General features: G+C 41.8%; 1 protein-coding gene across 1 annotated transcript in view; it reads right to left on the bottom strand.

Annotated features, from left to right (window-relative positions):
• rsrc1 (arginine/serine-rich coiled-coil 1) overlaps positions 1-24,072 on the bottom strand; it is a 116,696-nt gene that overhangs the window by 39,581 nt on the left and 53,043 nt on the right. The window contains exon 6 of the mRNA XM_053423605.1: positions 22,718-22,769. Within this exon, the coding sequence (XP_053279580.1) occupies positions 22,718-22,769 (52 nt within the window). The remainder of the gene's footprint in view (positions 1-22,717; positions 22,770-24,072) is intronic.

Below are 24,072 nucleotides of genomic sequence, written 5' to 3'. Positions count from 1 at the left end.
CAGACACATTGGAGCACAAAACGGGAGCACTGGTTTAAAACCACTAATGACATCAGCGCTGAAAGGAAATCATTGATCAGTGGCATTATGGGAAATTAAACTGCCCCCCCAAAACTGGATCAAAGTAAATGAAGTGGCTTAGTGAGGTTTCACTGGGACTCTGCAAAGGGATTATAACCCGCAACATACACACACACCTCATTAATACAATACAGTAGAGTGTTACCGAGCTTGTATGAGGCAATGGCTGTTCACAGCTGCATACAAACAGTATCTGCTGACAAGTAGTCAAAGCCAAACCATTCAAATGCTTAACGTTGTGTGTTTCACTTGCACTATTATAACAATACATTTTTTGTTCTACTTAATAATAACCATTTTATAATGCAGCCCTGGACTAATGTGGGCAGTCCTCATGTCCCCAACCTGTGGAGGGGTCCACCGGGGGAATGAATAAAAGAAAGGGGCCCCTGCTGGTTCATCTGGCCATCTATTGGTGCCCCGAGACCGACATAATCTGTTACCCCCCGTCCCACTAGCCCCACCACTGGCCCTTTAGGGCTCCGAGCCTGCTGCTAGGGGAGCCCTTCATCTATAATAGACAGCTCCAGAGATGTAACACACACACAAATATACCAAAGAAAAACTGTGTTGCTTTTCATATTAGTGATTAAATTACGTCGCCTCTAATTTTTGCAATATTAACTTGACTGAGACAATTAAGTAAATTTGCGATGTACTGAGATCGTTCTGACAGCTTACTACAGCTATCCTGCGCTTTCCAAAAGTAATTTACTTAAAATAAAATTCAATGTGCCTAGTTTGTAGATTCCCTATCACAGCGATTAAAAAGACCAATGTCAGGGGTCATTAGAGCTTGAAACATAAACTAGATGAGCTGACAGGACAATAGCTTTTGGATTAAGGCTCGTCAGTGGAGAGGCCAACAACCAGCTTTAACAAGACCATATTCTCATGTTGTTGTTGCGGTCAAGTTTTGTTTTGAGCTTGCTACTGGCTGCAAAGCTAAAACCTCATTCAGAAGGAGAATATCTGCAGACGCCTTGTTGGGGAGGCAGAACTAAGGGAACGTGAAATTGTCAAATTGTTCCAAAGTCAGATTGTAACAATAACCCATTGCAGAGCTGATATGACACGAGATATTGTAAAAACAATGAAAAACACTGCAATAAAGAGTTTTTTTCCTTCTGGCCTGCGATGAAATAAAAGAGGTAACAAATATGACCCAACCAACCATTTGAGTGTGTGGGATCACTGCCAATTTGATAGATGATAGAATTGCTCCCTTCGCAAGTAAAGCACAATGCTACCAAAGGTTACGATTGGTTTGTTCAAGTTTTTCTTTTGGCTAGAACCAGCTGCAAGTAGCATCATCATCATCATTGCCATTTGACATCAGAAAAGAGAAGCAGTTCCAGCATTTGCATTAGAGTTTAGTGAGATGTGTGTAATAATTTTGATTGGCCGTTGAAGGATGTTTATTTTAAATGGCTCTTGATATGAGAAAGGTTCCCTACCCGTGTCATGGAAAAAACAACAACACATTTATGTACACAGCAACTACAATAAATTTAGATCACAATTAGACATGAAACCATATTTACCAAAGTAATATAATATAGGTCATGAGCTATAATATCTTAAATTTAGTTATCCCAGTATTTGTTAGTGTTAGTCTGAAAAACATCCTGTGGGAAGCCTCAGAGCCTGGCACCTGGAAGATAGACCAACCAGCTAATTACAAGAAAACTAACTTTATTTTCAAATGGAAATTATTCTTTATGGTTATGATCAAATATAAACCAGTCAGGCAAAGTAATTAGAAATGACACCCACTGGCCACACACAAAGTAAAACTAAAAGTAAGTTGTAGTTAGGGCCTGTTGCCCCTTAGTAGACCCCAATGAGGCAAATGCAATTTGGTGGGTGGTTCACTGGCATCGTCTCTTGGATACAGTGGTTGCACTATTATTTTCAAGAAGCATAACAAAAAAAGTTTTTAACCGAAAGAAGGACTGTTTGTATCTCAAACGTAGCCACCGGGTTCAGAATTATTTGTGGCTGTAGCCAGTTGTCTCTTTAGCTCCAAACCAGAACTCGCTACGACACAGGAAGCCAACACTAAGTTAGCTACATCAACTCCACTTGTACTTATATTGTGCCCCAATCTACTTACACTGGCAAATCCAGGGCTTACATTACACTGATATAAGCAGAGGATATTGGCAGAATGGGTTTACCCAGTCATTGTTCTAACTGGGCTTTTCTGAGGGAATTTTTCTGGCCCACTGTTCAAGAAAGAAAATATTGAGGACAAGAAGAAAGTAGTTGTTGTTGGCCAGCGTCTTCAGGAGAAGAAGTTCACGGGATTCAGGGGGGTGTTAAGATGATTTGGAGGCCTTTTCTCCTATCAGATCATCTCAAATGTGAGTGATTACACCGGTAATCAGCTGCAAGCCGACACTGGCACAGTCTGCGTTTAAGAGATAAAGGGCGAGACACCGAGCTAAGAATGAGAGAGAGGAGCGAGAGAGAGAGACCTGTGAGAGAGACAACAGAAAAAGGAAGCAGAGGAGGAGGAAGGTGGCAGATTATTTCTCAATATTATCAGATGCCAAGATGGCCATTCTCCCTCTCCTTCAGATTTTTCTTTCTCTCTCTTGCGCTCCCTCTCATACACTGTTTCTATTCAGAGATCCGTTTGTGCTCGGCCAAACAAATAGCTGACACTGCTTCATCAAAGCTTTGGATTGGCAGCCCGGGCCAAGTGGGGCTGTTGACAAGCGAGGGCAGTGAAAGCAGCGGAGGAGAGGAAAGAGCAAGGCAGAAAGAGAGACAACAGAAATCCCTGCTGTAATTCCCCAAGCTGTAATCCACTGGGTTTAATGCTGTGTGCGTGTGTGTATGTGTGTGTGGGGATTATACATTTATCATCAATACTCATCCGTGCTCTCACACGGTTGGTGTGTGTGTATGTGTGTGTATGTATGTGTGCGGAGTAAAGCCAGCTTGTATAGAAGGCCCAACAATGCCGGCTGAGGGATTTAAACCCTCGCTCTCTATCATATAACCACATATCGTGGCCAATTCAGAATAACGACTAGCCTATTCACTGCGGCTGATCCCACCGATTAGGCCTGATCTGGAGGACCCACTCACCCCTCCCCGAAAAGACAGGGGAACAAACCACACTTTCCCTCTCCCCCTCGTCAAACTATATATTTTTTCAAATTTTACCGTTCCCCCTTGTTACAGTGTGTCTGTGACTCTCTTCTTACAGTAGGTGAAATGGTCCCAGCAGGAGTAATCAGGACTCCCATAAGCCTTTGTGAGTGAGTAAACTCTATCAATCCATGGTCAAAGGTCAGACACCTGGTTCTGTCTGGTTTTAGCGCAGAATGGGGATTTGAAGGTTTGTCACTATTAGAAACAAGATTACACATCTAATTCACTACTGCAGCTCAACTAATCTTAGATATATAGATCGCACATAGATCATACATGTCCTTCCTCTCTCTCTTACACACACACACACACACACAGTGAAGGGGATCCAGCGAACAAGAGGTTGAGCGTACATGTCCTGTTGTGAGTGGCAATTTATGAGGAGCCAGGTTAACTCACATCTGTCACAAGACATATCTTCTACTGGTGTACATGTTGACATACGGAACATTGTCAGAGCACACAACTCAACTTGCATCTTATGATACTGAGCAACCACATTAGGCTAGTTGTGATCGTGATGTAAACTATTGCTGTATAATACTTCATTAGCTTTACATTTACTTTTATATCTAGTTTGGCCCCTGATGAGCCCCCACTCTCTCTATCTATCACTCAAAATTGATGTCATAAATTATTAGTATTATAAAGTATTTGATTTTCTAACTGCTGCCTGAAACGATATGCCCCCACCAAGTTTCCTTTTACATAGACACACATCAGGGGAGGCTGTGCCTCAGGGGGTAGAGCGGATCATCCTTTAACCAGAAGGCAGTTTGATCTCAGTCTTCCACACTGCATGTCGTAGTGTCATTGGGCAAATAACTGAACCCCTGATGGCTTCATAGAAAACTGTGAAGCCCATGTGTGTATGGGTAAATGGAGAAAACTGAACTTTAAAGTGCTTTAAGTGGTCGTCAAGACTAGAACACTGCTATATACATTTACCATTGAAAATTTACCATATAGGGCAGGGACATTCTCAGTTTGAATCCTCATGTATAATTTCTGAAAGGGGTCACAATACGTTTTACTGTAAAATGTTATCAAATTATATCTCTGACTGCTGAGTGTTTACTGACAACATTTTAACTTGAATCAAAGTAAAAGGTTGTTTAAGGCTGTACTCAATTATTTTTTGCCGAAATGTAAAGAAAAAAAAAAGACACTGTGCAATTACATTAGCTTGAACTTCTCTTCTTGCCATTTTAGAAAAGCAACTTGGTAAGAGTTAAGCCCAAAAAAGTTCAACCTGTGTGCAAGCCTGGTTGTCGTGACTTTGCAGGTGTGTAACTGTAAAGCTCATCCATCCTGAATCAAGATCATTTTATTCGGAGTATCAATCTCTGCACTACAGTCTGCAGCTTTGATTGGCTTTAACTTTGTCCATTAGTTCTAAAGAGAAATTAATCAAACTGAGAAATAATTATTAGTCTTGGGTAACAAGGGATAATGTTCAAGACTTCAGAAAAACATCCTTTCACCATCAGCAGATAAAGGCATAGACATCTTTCTTTTAAGCTGACTCACTAATTCACAGTGCACTGACTTTCACACAAATCTACATTTTCCGAACATGTGTCCTGCAGATGTCGTAGCTATGAAAAAGGCCCTGTTCTGTGAGTGTACATGAGTGAGGGAGAAAGAGAGTGATGGAAACATGGAGAGACAAGAAATACCTGAAGAATGCAAATATTGGAGCAGAAGAAAGAAGGGAAATTAAATGAACATTAATTATCCTGCAGTAATTCCCTCTTCTCAGCACGAGGAGATGAAAGAGGAGCAATGTACTTTCTGATATTTATTTCTCCTTAAACACACGGCTGGAGTTCTGCTCTGGGAGACGGGGCCCTGGCTGGGAGGAGACGGGTACCCAGGGGCCCCTTATTGCCTGGTTTACTAATTAGGCAGAAATATGCAAGACTGAGCCAATGGAGGATTAATTAACTATTTATTTTTCTTCACTCCTCTATTGGAAGCACCAGTTTTGGACTGAGGGATGAAGACAGGAAGAGGAGAAAAGTGTTGGATGCGGTATCTTGATATGAAGAATTTAGATGGGTGTAAATGTGTGTGTGCATGTGTGCGTGTAGCCTACTGTAAATAACGTGGAAGTGCAGCCCTTTTTAATGAGCGTGGGTGGATGTTTCTGTCATCAGCCCCCTGCGCTACACAGAGGAGAGCTGTTTAAGTTGTTATGACTGAGAGAGGACAGTAAGCCCAACGCCAACAGCGAATGCAAAAGACATGCAGGAACAGTGCGGGAAGAAGGGAGGTGGAGATGCCAAAATTTGAAGACAAGGGACATAAGCATGTTGAGAAAACAGTATGTTCTGGGAAGAAACTGGAATTACAGCTAATAGAGATAAATCCACCTGGTGATTTTCTGTTAAGAAAATGTTCAGACAGGAACTCTGGAAAATGTCCAGAGAATTGGGTCTGAGATGCCTTTCCCATATAAGGAGCACAGCAGGGGAAATTCTGGGTTAGACGTGATCAATACAACAGGTAAATATTCAGAACATTAATTGGTAGAGCATGCAGGAGGCAGGACACTTCATAAATTCAGTTTTTTTTGTATATCGACACTGGCGTCCTATCACGAAAAGCTCTCAAATCTCTGCAAGCATCTTCTGTACGGCAAATCTGTTTTAATCCTGAGATATTTGTATCCATTTTGGTATCTTTTCAGTTTTGCACCCTTCACATGTTAAAAAAAGTCCACACGTCTGGTCCACTCCTTCGCTGTGAACTTTCCGGACCTTTTCCAGATGTATTCTTACACTGGGCTCACTCACGGATACTTGGGGGCTGACAGGAAAAGTTTTGCAAATGGCTTGGACATTGGCGTTCTAGCATACAGCCACTTTCCAAAAATGTCAGGGAAAATGCCATGTTTATGTCTGAAGGAATTTATTGTCCTTAGCAGCAATCTTGGAAGAAATCACCACCTAAAACTGCTTCAAAGTCAGTGTGAGTGTGGAAGATATTTAGTCTCAAAGCATGAATGTTAGACGGGTTATTACACCGATTTTTGGAAAAGTGTTTAAACAACCAACTTCAACAGTCACAAAGTGGAGAAAGACTACAAGAAAGAGAACAGGACACTGAGTGGGAGATAGGGGAGACAGAAACATGTAACAGAAGAGAGAACAGAGAAACAATACGCTGAGTGTGTGTGTGTGTGTGTGTGTGTGTGTGTGTGTGTGTGTGTGTGTGTGTGTGTGTGTGTGTGTGTGTGTGTGTGTGTGTGTGTGTGTGTGTGTGTGTGTGTGTGCGCGCGTGTGTGTGTGTTTGTGTGTCCTAGTCTGGGCAGGGTAACAGGGCAATCTGTATGAAATTAAGACTTCATTAGAAGTTTGAAACAACTCATGACTTCCATCTGTTCCTGAGCGCTGCCACGTGAGATTGGAGACGACAGGTGTCTAAATGTTTATAAGCCGCGCTGCGTTTATTCCTGTGTCTGAGTTAGGAGGAAAAATGACCCACACTAATCTAATTCAAACTAACATTCACTTTGAAACGGTTGCTGGTGTGGCAGGAATGAAACACATGCTGTTCAAAACCACTGTACTCAGTACAGTATGTGCCTTGGCATATACATGTAGAATTGAACTCTTCAGGCCCCAGGAGTATAAACACAAGCACATGCATCAATCCAACAGAAGGTCATAATATGTAGCTAACGCTTAAATAATCAAGGTGTTGAAAATATGTTGAAGTCCACATCATTCGAAATTTGAATTCATGAGCCCCCCCCAGTAAAAATAAGGTTTTTAACATGTTAACATGTCCCCTTTCTGTCTTTTTATGATAAGACATATTTTGAGTGAAATAAACAGTCAGTGCCATAACTCAGTGTGTCCACCATAACACTGCAGTAAACAAATGCCAGTCTGAGAAACACAGATTCAAACAGCAAGGGTTTGTGATGTCACATACCTAAGAAACCAATCTTGTCAACATGTGGGCGGGGCTCAGTTGCTGGAGCAGGCTCCTTCACTGCAGGTGAGCTGTGAGGGAGGGGAGACTGGGAGCTGGGTCGGGGTCTTTTTAGCATAACAGAGCAGCGTTTTAGGGACTGTAATAAGCTGCTAGAGTGGGACTTTGAAATAGGTCTTTAGAAGAATGAGTTATTCCAGTTAAAAGTCTTTGGTCACGAGCAATATTTAATTGCATTTCCAGAATAAATTAAGGTACACCTTGATACAGGTGGGTCAGTATTATTCACCAGTTATGTTAATCAAGTTGATATATATTTGTTGCTATTCACTACCTGGTTTTGAAAGGCACAATAGAGAACAAGAGGTTAACCTACTTTCAAAACACATCACAGAGTGAAACAGGCACAAGCCCAAAGATGTTCTTATGAAATAGTGCCGTCACATAACTAATAACATGCTGCAGCGGTCAGTCTTGTAATTCCTCCTGATGCATGCAGCCTCTCTATCCTCATTTACCGTGCAAGCATCTACAGATCACTAACAGAACCACTTCAGGTCTGTGCCCATATATACAAATATTGGTGTGGACAGAATCATTGTTTTTAACTGTCTGTGCAGCCTCTTTGTAACCCTGTGGCAAAGTGCCAGTCATTCACACATACTATCAAGACACATCATGTATATATAAAGAGTATCCTCACATGTTGGAATGTGTTTGTAAAAGAGCAGTTCATGATTAATTCTACATGAAAAAATACATGTAAATTGTCAGTATGACACTTAAAATAGTATGCAGTCATACCCTTTCGAGCTGTAATATAATATCAGTCTGTGCATTCAAATCTACAGGCGTTATCATGATCTTCATGTGACGCACCAATGTTTTAACCCCCAATATCTCCTAACCTGTAAATCAGTCCCTTTCCCAGATCCGCCTCCATATTTCACCTCCTGAGGGAAGCAATCGCTCACCGTTGAGGCGTTTTACACTGATCTGTTGCCAATTTGTTGCTTTCCAGTGGAAAAAGTAAATGTAATAATGAGGGGGGAGAAATTCATTAAACATGTGTATGAAATACTTTTCAAGTGAGAGAGGAAGATTCATGGGGATGTTCACACGGCGCATAATCATGCCTCCGTCTGCTCAGCCGGCAATGGCATGAAACATTTAATCTGGGATGAACACTTTCTGTCGCTTCCTCTCTCTCTCTCTATTTCTCTCTCTCCCTCTCAGGACCCTCTAAACACACCCCCCCCCCCCCCCGCGACCGTCCTTTCTCTCCCTCTCTCGATCTCTCTCTGTGACTGCCAGAAACCACAATCATAAAATTATTAAAATGCTGTTTGGCTGCCATTAATCAGTGGTGGTGATAAATTCTCGTGTGGGAAGTGACAGAACATTAGTCACATACCTCTTGGCCTCAACAGACAGAGAGTAATGAGCCACGAGCCAGACCGGGTCAATCATAAACTCATCAAATGCGTCATTTAATTTCTTCATTTAGACAAACACAATTTGTTTATGGGAAAGATATCAGGTGTTGTGGAATGAGAAACGGCGCTGAAACGCCGGTACATTAATCAGGGCTTGATTACACGCGACTCTGCGGTTGTTTATCCTAATTTCATTCATTTCCATCAACAAAGCAAACACAGACGAACACAGCCATTAGCGATGGTTGGGGATGGCACAATTACAGACTCGTATTAAATAAAGTGATGATGAATGGTCCAATACAAACTAAAACAAAGGGGTTTTTATTACTTCAATTCTATCCTCGCCCTCGCCCTCTTGTGTGTGTCTGTGGAGCCTCGCTGGTGTGAAAGGAGAGAGGAAGAAAATAAAAAACTTTGAGGAGCGTAGCCTCCCTTTGAAATGGCAGCTGGTTATAGACAACAGCAAAATACAACCTTGTACAGGAAAACTTTTCTTATAGTTACATTTCAAATTGAAACCAGTGGGTGAGCTTGTTATAGAGGCAGCTGAACCCATGACAGTAACACACAGAAACAGACATATCCATTAACCTACAGGCACAAGCAAACACAAACACTGGAGTGCACCGGCACCCTCACACACACCCCACAGAAGCTGATGAAGAGGAAAAAAGGCAGCAAAGTCAGATATTCGTCTTGATCATGTGGAGCTTTAAGAATCTAACCCGTGTGTTTGCAGTTAGTTGATGCAGTCCAGCACGAAGGCTACAGAACTGCACAGGGTGTCCGTGTTTTTCACACCACTGTCCGTTAGCCATGACAACACCCGACAAATTAAATTAAATTAATCGTGTTGAATAGCGTAACGTGACATTCGCTCGCAAAACATTATAATTGTTATCATTTGTAGTTTGATATTTTGAATAATCATATTACGATGAACTAACAAATACATTGTGCACCATTTCCTCTGCCACTTCTTGCCAGTCGCTGACAACACTCAAAAGCTGACTCATTAGCAAAAAGTGTAAATAAACAACCTGAAAACGAACCCAGAAAGTACCAAAAAAAAGTCCACTGCAGATTAACACAAGTCTTACTGTCCCACCGTTGCATTTCTTTTATGTTTTGAGTATGTTGGCATTGCCACAAGCTCAATTGCACCCTCATTTGCATAACGTTTACATGTATTATTTTTGAACTCCTTCTCTTCCCTTCTCTCCTATAGATAACGTATAATATAATTTTAATACATATATTATATGATATATATATCATTTAATAAGTTTATCCTTGCTCCATCTAGAAACGACCATGTTAGGCCTTAAAGACCTTTAAACTTTGAATTATTTAGATCCCAGTAAACATACATTCATAGATTGCACCTTAATATATCTCTCACACAAACAATCATGTATGAGCGGTTGCAAAGCTTCCACACAAAGCCCTGACCTGCTCAGTATTCTGCTTCCAGGCATTCTGTGATTTTAGATGTAATCTAATCAACAACGCTCTACGACCTGAACAAGTGTCACCTGTGACCAGCTACAATTACAGATCCTCTGCTATTCAGGAGAAGCTCCGCTCTGCCACATCATTCATCCCATTTGTCAGGACTTACATCTGCCATTCCCCGAGGCTCAATCACACAAGGATGTAGCACAACTGATAATATTAATATCAGCTGCTGATAAAAAAAAAAGAAGATTAACTCTGAATTATTTCAGTGTATGTAACAAGTAAATATTTTATATGGAGTCTTAAGTGACATCAAACAAGCCTCAGAGTTGATGTTGTCCCTTAAAGCAATGCTACCAATCAGTTCAAATCGCCTAAAGAGCCATTGAAGGAATCCAGAGTGATGTGTGCAAAGGCCAAGGTTACTGCAGCAACCCATCCTTGTCCAGAGTAACAGGAACGCTGAACATCCATCCAGCCATCCATTTTCTATATCTCCTTATTCGGTGTTCGTATTCAGGGTCACGGGTGGGGGTGGGGTTGGGGTTGGAGAAGCTGTTAGTCTATCACAGCACACAGATACACATTCACACCAATAAACCATTTAAAGTTTGAAATGCACCCGACCAGCATGATTCTGGGTCGCAAGAGGACACCAGAGCACAGTGCGGTGCAGATAGGTGAAATATTAACTACTGAAAATTATTTCGGTGATTTTAATAAAAATTAATGAGCACAGATGAAGTTTTTTTGCTTTTTTTTTTAATGCAACAATTAAGTCGTTTTTCCTGGTGGCAAGTGTAAAAAAACACATTTAATTTGGTGCAATACAATGAAATATGAAGCAAAGGATCTTCTTGCTGTGCCACACTGTAAAGTCACTCTGAATTCCCATCTAAAACTGACAGACCAACAGTCATGATTAACAACCATGACCACAGTATTAGGGAAAATGCGATTGCAGTTTTGGCATAATTGTGCAGCCCTGGCCTTAACATGAAGAATAGTGTGTCAGAGGGCAGAAATTATTACAACTCATGAAGGCAGGAATGCACAGGTCTACACTTTGCTGCAATCCATTTATGTCTACTCCAGGGCCAATTGGACAGCTACATCTATTAAAGCCCCACAGAAACATTTACAAACACACAAACTTGAGATAGTCCGACGCTAAAAAACCACAAGATGTGACAAGACAACTTGTTAAAAGATTCACATCTTTTCCGTGCCTTTCTCTTAAAAAGGTGCCCGTAGAAAAGAAAAGTTTTAGCACTGCCTTATACATGGTTGGAATTCAGTAATAATTTTATTACCAGTATATACTGTCCTTACTCTTTTCTACTCATCTCTCTCTCACTCTGCCTTCCACCCCCCTTTCCCCTACCAAAAAGCCCTGAGCGCCTGCCAGCGGTCCAAGGTAATTAAATTACTTAGCAAAGTTTACTTAACAGTAAATGGTTAGCAAAATTTAAGGTGATTGCAAATTTGCTTTCATTTCACTTCAATGGCTGGCCTGTTTAAGGCTCGTCTGCAAATAATTAGCAGATACATTTGCATCAAAATCGTTTATACCATATGTTGCAAAATTATGGAAAGCAGCAAATTAAAAATATTCTTTTTCTGTTATGGAAATGTCGACAAGTTAAGAGGGAGAGAAAGAGAGAAACAGAAACAGAGGGAGGGAGGGGGGAGGAGAAAACATCACCATGTGTCTCCAAACACCGACAACAAGGAGGAGAGAAAAAAGGGAGGGAGGAGGAAGGAGGGCACAAAAACGTTTCAGTTTGGATTTGAACATACTCATAATGGTCTTTTTCAAGAGCTCACCAGATGCTGTTTGAAATTTGCCCACAGATGAAAAACAAAGCCTTCTCAATCTCGCTCTCTCCCACACACACACACACACACACACACACACACACACACACACACACACACACACACACACACACACACACACACACACACACACACACACACACACACACACACACACACACACACACACACGATCGCGGAATTTCCTCTAAGTGGTTGACATTCTCTCTCTAATACTGTTTATATTGTTCCTCAAAAGCTGGTCAGAGAAATTGTACCCTAATTTGATGAGTACTTTCAGACCTAAGACTTGAGCAAAACTGGCAACTATTAAGAAACAAGGATAATTGAAAACAAAATGAGGACAGAAACAGCACCTACTCGTACATCAAATAGAGCTTGGTTGAAGAGCAGCCACTAATGAGTGTTTTCTCAACTAATCGATTATTTGTTTGTTCTATGAAATTTAAGACTACGGTGATGAATACAAAAGCAAATGTTTTCAAATGTATTGTTTTGTCTCATAGAATTTTCGAAACATGAACATGTACAATTTACAATCATATAAAAACTGAGCAAAGCTGTAAATACTCACAGAAGCTAAACCTGAAACACAATGTGGCATTAGTGTTTAAAAAAATTACTTAAATGATCATTGTATGATCAAACTAATGGTTGAATATGTACTTGCCGACCTTCTCTTTTAATCACAGTTATTTCAAATCTAATTGATTCCCTTGGTTTAATTAATGCTGCAACTATAAACTCTCATCTATTTTTCTGTTTTCTTGATTAATTGTAAGGTCACAAAGTTCAAGAAAATAGTTGAACATTTCAATTTGCACCGTTTGTCTTGTCCAACCATCCCCAAAGCAGAATGTTTATTATCACAGAAAAGTCAAAAAGAAATCCAATATTCAAAGAGAAACTGAACGTAGAATATTTTCATTATTCTTGTATAAAGCCTTGATATAAACTCAAACAATTAATCACTTATCAAATAATCAAGTAATTTTTTCCTAACTATTACTTTGTTATGTTTTATTGAAGCTCTATTGTTACACAGTTAGTAGAGCTGAGAGTAACGAAAAAAATAGTAAATCAGATGCATGAAAAGTTTGGGCACCTCTCGTTACGTATAGAAGATGAACTGATCTCCAAAAAGGGCAAGAAGTAAAAGATGAAATATTCTTTCAACATGTTATGCTAATTTAATGAGGAAAAAAAAAATCAAGGTGGAGAATAATTTGAGCTCTTTTTTCCAAAGTCTCAGACCTGAATTAGCTCGTTCTGTATATGGATTGCACACAATCGTTGTTAGGAGAGGGTAAGTGAAGGACATTTAAAGCTTCCTACTGTTTAAAGGTAGCTGTTTCCTCAGTTTATAATGTAATTAAGAAGTTATGGTTAAGAGAAAGAGCAGAGGTGAAGTTGAGATCTTGAAGCCTGAGAAAAAAAAAACGCTCATAAGATTGCTGGAAAGGCAAATAAAAACGTATGCACTATTCAACTGTTCAACTTCGTGGAAGAGTCATTAGATGAAAACCTTGCATCCCCAGCTTTAAATTCAGCATCAGATGTTTGCAAAGAAACATCAAAACAAACCTGAAGCATTTTGGAAACAAGTCCTGGAGATTGATGAAGTTAAAACAGAACTTTTTGGCTGCGATGAGCAAAGGTATGTTTTAAAAAGAAAATGAATTTAATAAGAAGAACACCTCTCTGACTGTTAAGTAGGGGGTTGGAGCGATCATGCTTCAAGTTTGCGCTGTAGCCAGTGTCACTGTGAAAACTTAACTGGTGAGGGGAAGAATGGATTCAATCAGATACCAGCGTTATGCTGACTGGAAAAATAGACAGTGATTAAATGGAGATATTGATCCCAAACATACCTCAGTATAAACGATGACCTACCTTAAGAGGCAAAAGTTGGAGATTTTGCCAGGGCCCTCACAGTACCTCAATCAAAGCATCATCTCACAGAACTAGATACCTGTTGCAAGGACTCCTGCGGGAAAGTCCAATCGAATTTAATAACTCTTAGCTGCTTTAAGGGTTTAAAAGCCGTTATACCTTCCAAATGGGGTAAGACTGTCCATGCAGGGTGCCCACACTTTTTGTTGGAAATATCTTACATCTCTTACTCACAGCGGTGGCCTTGGTGTCACTGGTCTACAGAGGATTTCCTATTTTCATCACCAGCTTGTCTGTACCATTGCATCATTAGCTAAATGAGCCGCTGCACTTATTGCAGCTCGGCCAACCCATGGCTAGCTAGCTAGCTTCGTCACTACTGCAATGAATCTGGGGGACACCTTGGCCCAAGAATGATCCAATCATTGGGTCCTTTGTTGCTCAGGGTTTATGAAGGACGCACTTCTCAGACACATTTGTAGGAGCCTTCAAAATGGAAAAGCCTTGTTACACCACACTGACGCAATCTGTCCTTCAATTCAGCCTCTGAAAAACACAGCCCTATAATTGGGGGGGCCACAAGCTTACTACAGCAGAGAAAGAAAAAAAACAGGACGCAGCAGGACCTGTTTTTATTATACCCATAAAACAAACCAAAAATCAATTGACCGTAAACCTCTGATCCATGCAGTCCTTCTGTCAATCAGGCTGTCCCACCATTGACAGAGACCTTTGAACCGAAAGACTTACTTCTTACCCACACAGATCAAATCTGAACGGAGACACCTGTCCCAAACTCATATTTCCACATTAAAGCATAAAAATACCTATTTTCAGATGGTCGGAGCAAAAGCTTCTTACTATGAGGTATGACTCTCTAACCAAGCTCGTCATACCCTTCCATCTATCCATCTCTTCTGGAGGTCAGTGTGTCTGCCACCACTGTCAATCTGCTACTTAGTGAGCGGTAGAGGCTTTTTGATAAAAGCTTATTCAGGTATTTGGATCCTATATTACTGGAGGCTCCGCTCCCCGTCTCCTTCTCTGTGAGACATAATTATAACTGTTGACTAGAACAGTGAGGTAATGGCACATAAATCCAGATGATCAATGGTTACAGAGAGTTAATTACAGGACACCCCTCTGTGCCATTATCTTTCCAAAAAACAACAGCAGACACATTCCTGCACAGATGAAAAGTAGATTTCTGCTGTTTATGTGTCATTGTTTCAGTTATTTGAATATGGTGGAAGCTATCAAGATACATTTTTAGCTTGAATATTTCACACATAAAAAAGTCACATTAAGTAACGAACCGATTGAAATCCCTAAAATGCATCAAGGCTGGGAGCATCTCTGTTGACGTCTTAAGTGGAAGCTTTTAAAACTGGTGTTTAAAAGTGCTGCAGGATAAATATTTGTAAATCTCCTCTAAGGAGCAGGCTGTTCTAATCATTAAACTATGTGAGTCGTGATAAGCCAATTTATTCTTCCCATGCTGATCTTTGACTGAGCCTTTTCAAATAAACCAGAAAATTGTGATTCAAAAGCAGTAATATAGGAAGAAAACCAGTCTATTAAAAATAAGAACCCCTGACCCTCACAACAACGAGAATCACATTTAAAAGAAAAAAGGTGTCAAGTTGTTTACCGTCTTTTGGCTCAAAAACACTTAATTATTTTAACAACAAAAGTCCACACTTCAGTTCAAACTGCTCCCAGTAAAGCAGCACGCCACTGCTGCTGTTACAATCACACATTCAGCAAAGAGAACAGGTAGTTACAAGTTATTACTGGGTAATCCCCTCGAGAAAATCCCCTTTGAGATGAAGGTCACCACTGGCTGGTGTTTGTGACAATCACCGTAGTCCTGTCACAAAAAAAGCAGCACTACGACCACAGTGATGGTGATGGGAAAAAGACGGATAATGTGTGATAACTGTAATTCACTGCCTAAAAAGTCTTGCGTCGCATTCCAATGATGTCTGTTACATCTTAGGGCGATGACGATCAAAGCGCGTAGGGTTCGGAGAGAAAATAAGGTATGAATGAGAAAGGGAGGAAACAAATTTATGGTGAAAAATATGTGGAGGGAAGCAATGAAAGAGACTGGGGACATGTAAAAAAAATATATACTAGATCCCGTCTCAGTCTCCTGTCGCCGTCACCTCTTACCCTGGCAGAACAAAGGGCGGCAGCCTCCTAAATGTGGTGCATTAGCCCTTTAGTTCCAAAGGGGGTAAGGTGACACCCTCCATGTATGTGGTCTGTTCAGCACACATCTGTCAGAGCCTAAGGGGGTGGGCTGGGGCGGAGGGAGGGGCAACAGGAATTGGAAGCACAAGGAATACGGAGGAAAGAAGCGGCGAGCAAGAGAGAGAAAGGCATTGTGTGTGTATGTGTGTGTCTTCAAGACCCCTGCTGCGACAGAGAAGCCTAACACCCCGTATTTACTGTGGAAGAATTAGTCTTCGAATGATGCTGCTATAAGCTCGGCTGGTCACGCCCCTGTTTGCCTGTTTACGTCTGTCACTCAATCAGAGAGCAGATTTAAAGAGATACATGTAAACACAAACAGGAGAGACTTGATCGTAACCCAACATGTACCATCAGCCTTGCAGACGTATCTATCTATGTATCTTGCATCTTTAAAAAATTTAGTTACATTTGGTTTCCACACTTCCAATTAAATTATTGTCGTTCCCACTTCTCATCTATATTTACCAAGGTGTATTCGTTCAGCAAACATTTCTGGAGTGGTGAGACCTAGTTCTTTTGCTTTATGTGTTCTCTGATTACATTTAAGTTTAAGATGAATATATAATATTGTTGCGTTTGCATCTACATGCATTAAAACAACTTTGGCAACAGACAGGCCTATTTCGAGGTGATAAAAAGTAAAGAAACACTAATTAAATAATATTTGATAACATGACCCTTGTTTGCAATAATTGGCATGTGCGCAGACTTGAAGTTGTCCATACTGTCTGCTTGAGTTTAATCTAGATATGTGATTGTCGCAGCTTCTGCCGTAGGGCTGGAGGCTCAGCAGGACTGGGTGGGCTGGGCTCTTTTCACCAGCGGCACAGACAAGCAGCCCTTCCTCACCGACAGGCTGCGCCTCTGGTGGTCAACCCTGGGAGCCAACCCGTGTACTCGCAGTCCCCCTCTGCCCAGGCCTTCTACCGATGCTGGTTCTTCCTGTGGGCGCCCTACATGATGTGGGCCTACAGGCTCACGTGCCCCAACTGTGGGCGCAGACTAACCGGTGCTGGCTTCTACAGGACTGTATGTACTTCATGGGCACGAAGTACTTGGAATGCACAGCTTGTAAGAGGAAGTATGCGGCGTGGGCACAGGACATCTTGGGACAGCTGGACCTGGTGCACAAGGAGCTGTTTCCAGCCGTTCTCACTTACAAGTAAGCAGAGACACGAAAGCCTTTGTTTCATTTATTGTTTTGACTTTGTGCCCCACAAGACAAGAGGGTGGTTGGCCCTATGAAGGTTAATGAAGGACGCAAATTGCGCAACAGTGCGTCTCGCCTCCACTCTGGTAGAGTAGCACACCAGAGACTTGCTGGTACCGTCGATGTACTACCTTTCGACCAAGTTTCAGGTAAGGGGCATGTGTGGCAGGAAGGTAGGAAGGTGTCCATACTGTCAATGCAGTGGCTAACACTCTACGCCACAGAGAGGTCATGCTAATCTTCTCTGTATCGTATTCAAAATAGTATATGTACTGCCGGAGCAACTACAGTAGTTCCACATGCATTTTAACACCCCTTCAGGTGAGCAGACCCTTTGCTGCAGTGAAGAATTAAGGAGGCTAAACTTTGGTCACACCCAATGTAGGAAGCACATTTTAGCATCACTGGCATCTCTCTGTCACCAATATATTTGTAATGTCTACATTTTTCCAGTTTGTACTCTGAGTATAAAAAAAGGGGACGGTGCCGCATTGTTCTTTCCCTGTGACAGCTACATTCTTTGGCCCTACATACAAGACCAAAACACTTGACGCTAAGGTGCACAGGGATCAAACTAAACCCAAAGTTCGCAGGACATCGGTCCCCCTGTATCTGAGGAAATTATCTCAAGCACAGAGGCTATAGAGCCCAGGAAAACCAAAAAGGGAGAAGAAACCTTTACAAACAGACCAAAGGTAAGCTGGCCTGGAGCATCAGAAAAAGCTAAATGGGAATCCATCAATGAAGACCTAAGCACTATCCTGGAAAAGATAAAGGGCACAGTTGAGACAAAACTTGAGAGGGTGGGTAACTTCATCTATGACCACGGAGTGGACTTTTTTGAAGTGACACTGAAAGAGCGGATAACACCAACAATGGAAACCCAAGTCCAGAAGGAAGCTGGAAAGAGCCTGCCTGGAACAAGAGAGGAGGCAGCTTAAAAAGCAGTGGAAGAAAGCATCAGAGGAGCAGAAGGGTATTAACATACTGCAGAAGAACATCAAGAGCCGACTGACGATCTTAAGGCGTGCAGAGCACCTAAGAACAGCTCGGAAAAGAAAAGAACGAGCTTGTTCTATTTGTTACCAATACTTCGGACCAAATTGTGAAAAATCATGAACACCCAAGTGTTGTAACCACTCTCTAATTGGCTACTGTGCTCCTGTCGGTCATTAAGGGAGAACTGTTGAACTACACAAGAGAGATGCGAGTAACTCACATTTAATGTGCAAGTTGTTTACTCTGGTTAGTTGGGTCTTTCTCTTTTGTGCCGGAGCCCGACTGCATGACTAATAATAATAATGATGATAAAATAGTATCAGGGTGCATTTTTCTGCAATAATTACTTTTACCTTTAGAAAACGTAGTATTTTTACAGTGTGGTATGAGTAGATTTACTTATTTTTCTTTTATTGTTGATCACTTAAACCATGGCTGACATCAAACAAAAGGTCTTATCTTTTGATCCTGAATCCAAATCCAAAACTATTAACTAAACAGTATATAATACTCACAACTGCATTTTTAATTGTGTAGTTTAAGATGTAAAGCATATGCATAGCAGCTCAACATACTCAACAAAAATCTTCCTACCAACTCTAGCAAGGTGTCAAAATGGCAAACCACCAGGAAAAGTTAATTCACACCAGTGGGCACCTGCCAAGTTCAAGCCACTGATGAGATCTTAAGGACTGTTTGTTTTGCTGCTGTCAAAGGTTCAAATGGGGAGAAGCCGGTTTTGATGACCCCTGGCCCTCAGGTCCTTAGTGGGTGTTCTGCAAACACTCCCTATTGATGTGTGGATAAGGAGAGGCCCACTCGCACAGCGATCATGCTCATTTGAGTGGAAAGGGACACCGCTATGAAAAGAGCCAAGAACCTAGCAAGTGGCAGGAAAGAAAAGAGTATTATATACACTTACGGGTGTCATGGCTGTGGTGTGTGTGCATGGAACTAAGTAGTTCTGAGGGTTTTATATCTGAGGAGGACTAATACGGTACATGTACATTTCTGATATATTTTAGTATCCAGGGTGTCAAGGATATGAAGACAAGAAACAACAAGGAACATGTCCTACTGACAACCTGACAGGTGTCTTGTCTGAAGGTGCTCACTCTTCAGTTTAGGAGACAACAGAGAAACAGAACAAGACTAAATAAATGAGGGTGCTACATAGTAGGGGAATACAGTATGTGGCCAACAAATACAGCCAAGTGTGCAGGAGATCTCCTTGCAATCTGGCCATTGCATGATGGGACAAGTTCCCTGATCAAGGACATGCAGAAAAACTAAATGATCTAATCGAAAAAAATGGAAAAATCTATATAGCAGTAGATCTAATATTTGATGCTGTATATCAAATTCAGAAACATAGCTTTTTTTGACAGTAGCAGACACATTTGAGAATCAAATATTCCAGAATGGAGGATAAATACTGTGATCAATACCTTAATTTAAAATGTGTGTGTTTAATGCTTATATTTCATTGATATTATGATAATATAGCTTGTTATAATTTATATAAAAGTATGTGCATACAAATTATTTACATTACAAATAAATCAATGATTGTATCTTATTACCGATGAAATTAATAAATGAGTTTGTCATGGAAATATGGTGTGTAGTGTGTGTATGTGTTTAATATGTAGGCCAAGCAGGAAGTGACCCATAAACATATCCATCCAGCTCTTTCATTGGGGGCCAGTGTTGCGCTCCTCCTCATCCCACTCCTCACACACACATCCACACTCACTCAAAAGCCCCTGTGAGCACAAAGCAAGCCAGCGGGCCAGCCGAGGGGGCTCATTACAGGTCCACAGAGCCCCCCAACACAAAGGCCTGAGCCGCTTTAGCCATGGGATGATCTGCTCTCTACTGACTAGAGAGAGTCCATAGACGGACAAAAGGAGGGAGAGAGGGAGGGGATGGGAGAGAAAGAGGTAGAGGAGAGCGGAGAAGAGGAGAGCCGCGGGCTTTAAGGATGTCAGGAGACCCCGAGAGAGAAAGCCTGGCGGGCGCTCAGAGAAGAACGCGGGAAAGGAGGAGGAGGAGGAGGCTTAAGCTCCACGGCTACGTCAGGACATTAACATTCACACAACCTCCCAACATCTGCTGCTTCCTTTTCGCCCTCCATCCCTCCCTCTTTCCATCCCTATCTCACTCGGGCCGCTAACAACCCTGGAACAAAGACAGTTAGACAGACAGTGAGAGGACGGATAGACGGAGAGGGACAGGAGAAAGGAAAATACAAAATAATATGTGAGAAGAATGAATTTATAAGATTTGGCAGCAAGGCACTTTGCAGCCATGGGGTCAGCAAAAACCCTAATATTTTGAATAATGCAACCACGATTGAAATTAGTGAGGGTTACTCACTAAACAGAGAAGGCAGCGAGAACAAGAGAGAAATTGAAGAGTCCCAAATATAAACTGCTTTATCAAGTCAACAACTGTTCTCCGTTGTATTATACCGTGGGTCATTATTAGTGATATGATGACAGGCCCCCTGAAGGCCTTATAGAGACAGGCCTGGGCTCTCTGGTAAAGAGACGATATTTGACTGAGCCATAAACCTGTTCTTTTAGAAGCCTTCGGGAGAGAGAGGAAAACCAGAGATGTGTCCGACACATTAAACCTTCTCCTGTAGCCCTGGCTCTGGGCCTGTGTCTGCACCAGTCTGGCCCACTGCACTCAAAGCCACATGCTCAATTTTATGATGCCTCGCTAATATAAGTATAACATTGACCTTGAGGTGGCAGGAAAGGGATGTTCAACATTCATAAGAAAACATATTCGAGCAAAAGAAAACTTAGATTTTCCAAAGTAAAATAATCCCCACATCAGAATAACAAATTCACATATGTAAACGAGTGTATAAAAAAGTATGTAAAAAAAAATCTTTCACAGAGTTAAAATCAGTGGAATCACAGCAGGGGACCGGAGTGTTGTTTGTTGACCTACAGTAAGACTGAACAAGTCTTATGTGAGGTAAGTGTGTGGCTGCTGGGTGCTTTATAGATGATGTATAGATGCCTGGTTCTTTCATATATTTCCAGTGGTGAAATTAGAGCTCTGTCCTGAAGTGCTGGGCTGCATATGTGTGCGTGTGTCCTTTGTGTGTCCTGTGTGTGTGTGTGTGTGTGTGTGTGTGCGTGCGTGCGTGACTGTAAACATGAAGACATCTTTCTCCACAGTCAATCTCTGCCTGTCACATCTGGCTCGCAACTCTACCCCTCGAATACACACTGGAATATATACACCGCGTGCATGGTGACATCTATGACTTATGTACTGGGAGGAGTGTTTGAAATTAAGCTGCAGTGAATATGAGCCCAGAAGCACTCAAAGCCAAGGGTGAGTGTGCGTGTGTGTGTGTGTGTGTGAGTGAGTGAGTGTGTGTGAGGTTGTGGTAGCGAGTGCAGGGAGGGGTGCTGAGACTTGGAAAACAACCATGAAGACCATCAGAACCACAATGGAGATCCCAACACACCAATCAGCCACAATATTAAAACAGGTAACTGGTTTTAATGTTGTAGCTGATCTGTGAATGAGACTGTGGCCTGGTTCACGTGTTATTTTGTACCCACTTTGGAGAGATGTGTGTAAATTATATATTATATGTACATTTTTAGGGAACAAATATACAAATCTACGATTCGGTTATATCTGCTTTTTATATTTACTTTTTTGAACGATGGGAATAAACCAAAGTTTTCCCTCATTGCTGACTTGAATGTGCATGTGGGGGTCTCTGGAATACTAGTCATCTTAGGCTAACTTTAAATGAGGACAGGATAACTTTATTTAGATCAGACCAAAATAAACATGAGACACAGATATTAAAGGCCAATTTGCGTCTTTGTTTTGGTTTCAGAATCCTTATGCTAGGAAACTGGAAGGATTGATGCAAAAATTATCATTGGAAGATTGTATAGTGCTCAAGCTGTACCGTTTCCCTGGTGACAGATTAGACTTTGATGATGGTCTGCACCTTCACGTCTAAGGCCATGGCTCTACTGGTGCCACTAATGCTTGCACTATAAGAGTACAGGGTTAGGGGGGGTTAGGTGCATGCTTCCTGTCATTGAATGTTACAAGTTAGAGGTTGTACTGGATTTCTCAATATACTTTTATTATAAATACTTGCTACACTTCACATTCTACGGGGGTATGTTTGTGTCAGAAAGCAAATGTAGCTGAGGAACCTTAAATACAATGAGGGGTAAGCGGAGGATCAACTTCCAAAAGGCATGTATCTACACTGAAAAGAAGCGACGCAGCACAGTACAGTACAGACTACACATGGAGGACTCTCTAAACAGTATCACACACTGCCTACATGTTAGCATCCCTGATGTGTGAGTGACAAGACTGTGCCTCTTTCTGAACCACAATGACAAAAAGAGAAACTGAGTCATCATCCACTTACCTGCGGCCTCAAGGACCATGTGCATTCGAACTTTGGCCTGTTCTGCTGGAGTCTGCAGGAGAATGACAGAGAAACAAAGAATAAGCCAAGGTTCATATTATTCTTGGTAAGCCAGAGAAAATAGGCTAGAGCCAGTACGGGCTCAGTGTGTTGCTCGAGGGCACACCAAGCAGGGTAGACACAACTCAAACATTTTCCAATTCACCCTCTTAAAAGGATGATGCAGCTGTTTGCATTCCCACCCTGCAGCTCTGAGATATCACAGAGCTCGGTTCATGACAGGACAAACAGCCTCCACACTTAACTGCATCTATGTAATCTCGCTCTCAAACTGTTGCGTCCTTTAGGGCTGAAATATATTTTACCCATGATAATCTTTAACAGCAACCATTAGAGTGAATGTTCTCTTAAACTGTCCTCGTGGAGCACCGGGGGAACACTTCGCCGAGCTGCTGTAGTCTAGTCGTTTGTAGAAAAAAAAAAAAACCCGGCTCGTGAAAAACAGAAAGCAACAACATCTCTGACACACCAGGGAGAATCAATGAGGAAGAGATGAAGAGAAATTTAGAGACAAAAGGAGACAGAGAGGGAAGGGAGAGGAGAAGAGAGAAACAAAAGCTGCTGTAACAAGTCTTTGGAGAGTTGGATAAGAGGGCACAGAGAGCACATTTTAAAAAGATCACAGCCAAAGACTCAACACATTCCCCTTCCCATCATGTGTGTGTCTGTGTGTGTGTTATATGTGTGCATCAGAAGTGCTTAGCGGGCATCAACCGGGGGGAGGGCCTTGTGCTTTGACAGCTGTATTGGGAGGTGAAGCCCTTTTTTCCCTGACATGCCCTCAAAAGGGCCTTGCAGTAATTCCAATATCACCGCTATTAGATTTGAGGGTCTTAATTGTCAAGGAAGAATGATGGCTACAACAGGGCGTGGAGCTATAAAAGGCCAGTGCCCGGCAGATTGCTCTCTGAGGTTTCTCCTGCCGCTGCCCTGGCCCAGCGGCCCTCGTTACCATGCAGCGGCGGAGACTGTGTAGGATTAGAGAGAAATTAAATGCTAATGGGGATGGGATCTGAATCCGCTGCCTGGGAGCATCATTTAGGCGACAGGGCCGGGGTGTCGCTGACAGGCAGTGCTTCCTCCCTCCCTCCCTCCCCCTCCTCTTCCACATATAACCCGACTCTTCCTACCACCATTCCTTCTCCAGGCTCCCCCACCCCACCCACAGCAAAAAAATCTGATTTATCAAACTGTAAACTTGTCACTTTGTAAAAATGTCACTTTTCGATGGCAGTCAGGGAAATATAATGACCCCCTTTAATGTAGCGATGTCAGGGTGCTGTATCCTAGATGGA

The sequence above is a fragment of the Pleuronectes platessa genome, chromosome 5 (genome assembly GCF_947347685.1).
Source record: "Pleuronectes platessa chromosome 5, fPlePla1.1, whole genome shotgun sequence".
In the NCBI taxonomy this organism is placed as follows: Eukaryota; Metazoa; Chordata; class Actinopteri; order Pleuronectiformes; family Pleuronectidae; genus Pleuronectes; species Pleuronectes platessa.
Note: the sequence above shows the minus strand (reverse complement) of the source record. Positions and strands in the feature narration are given on the sequence as shown.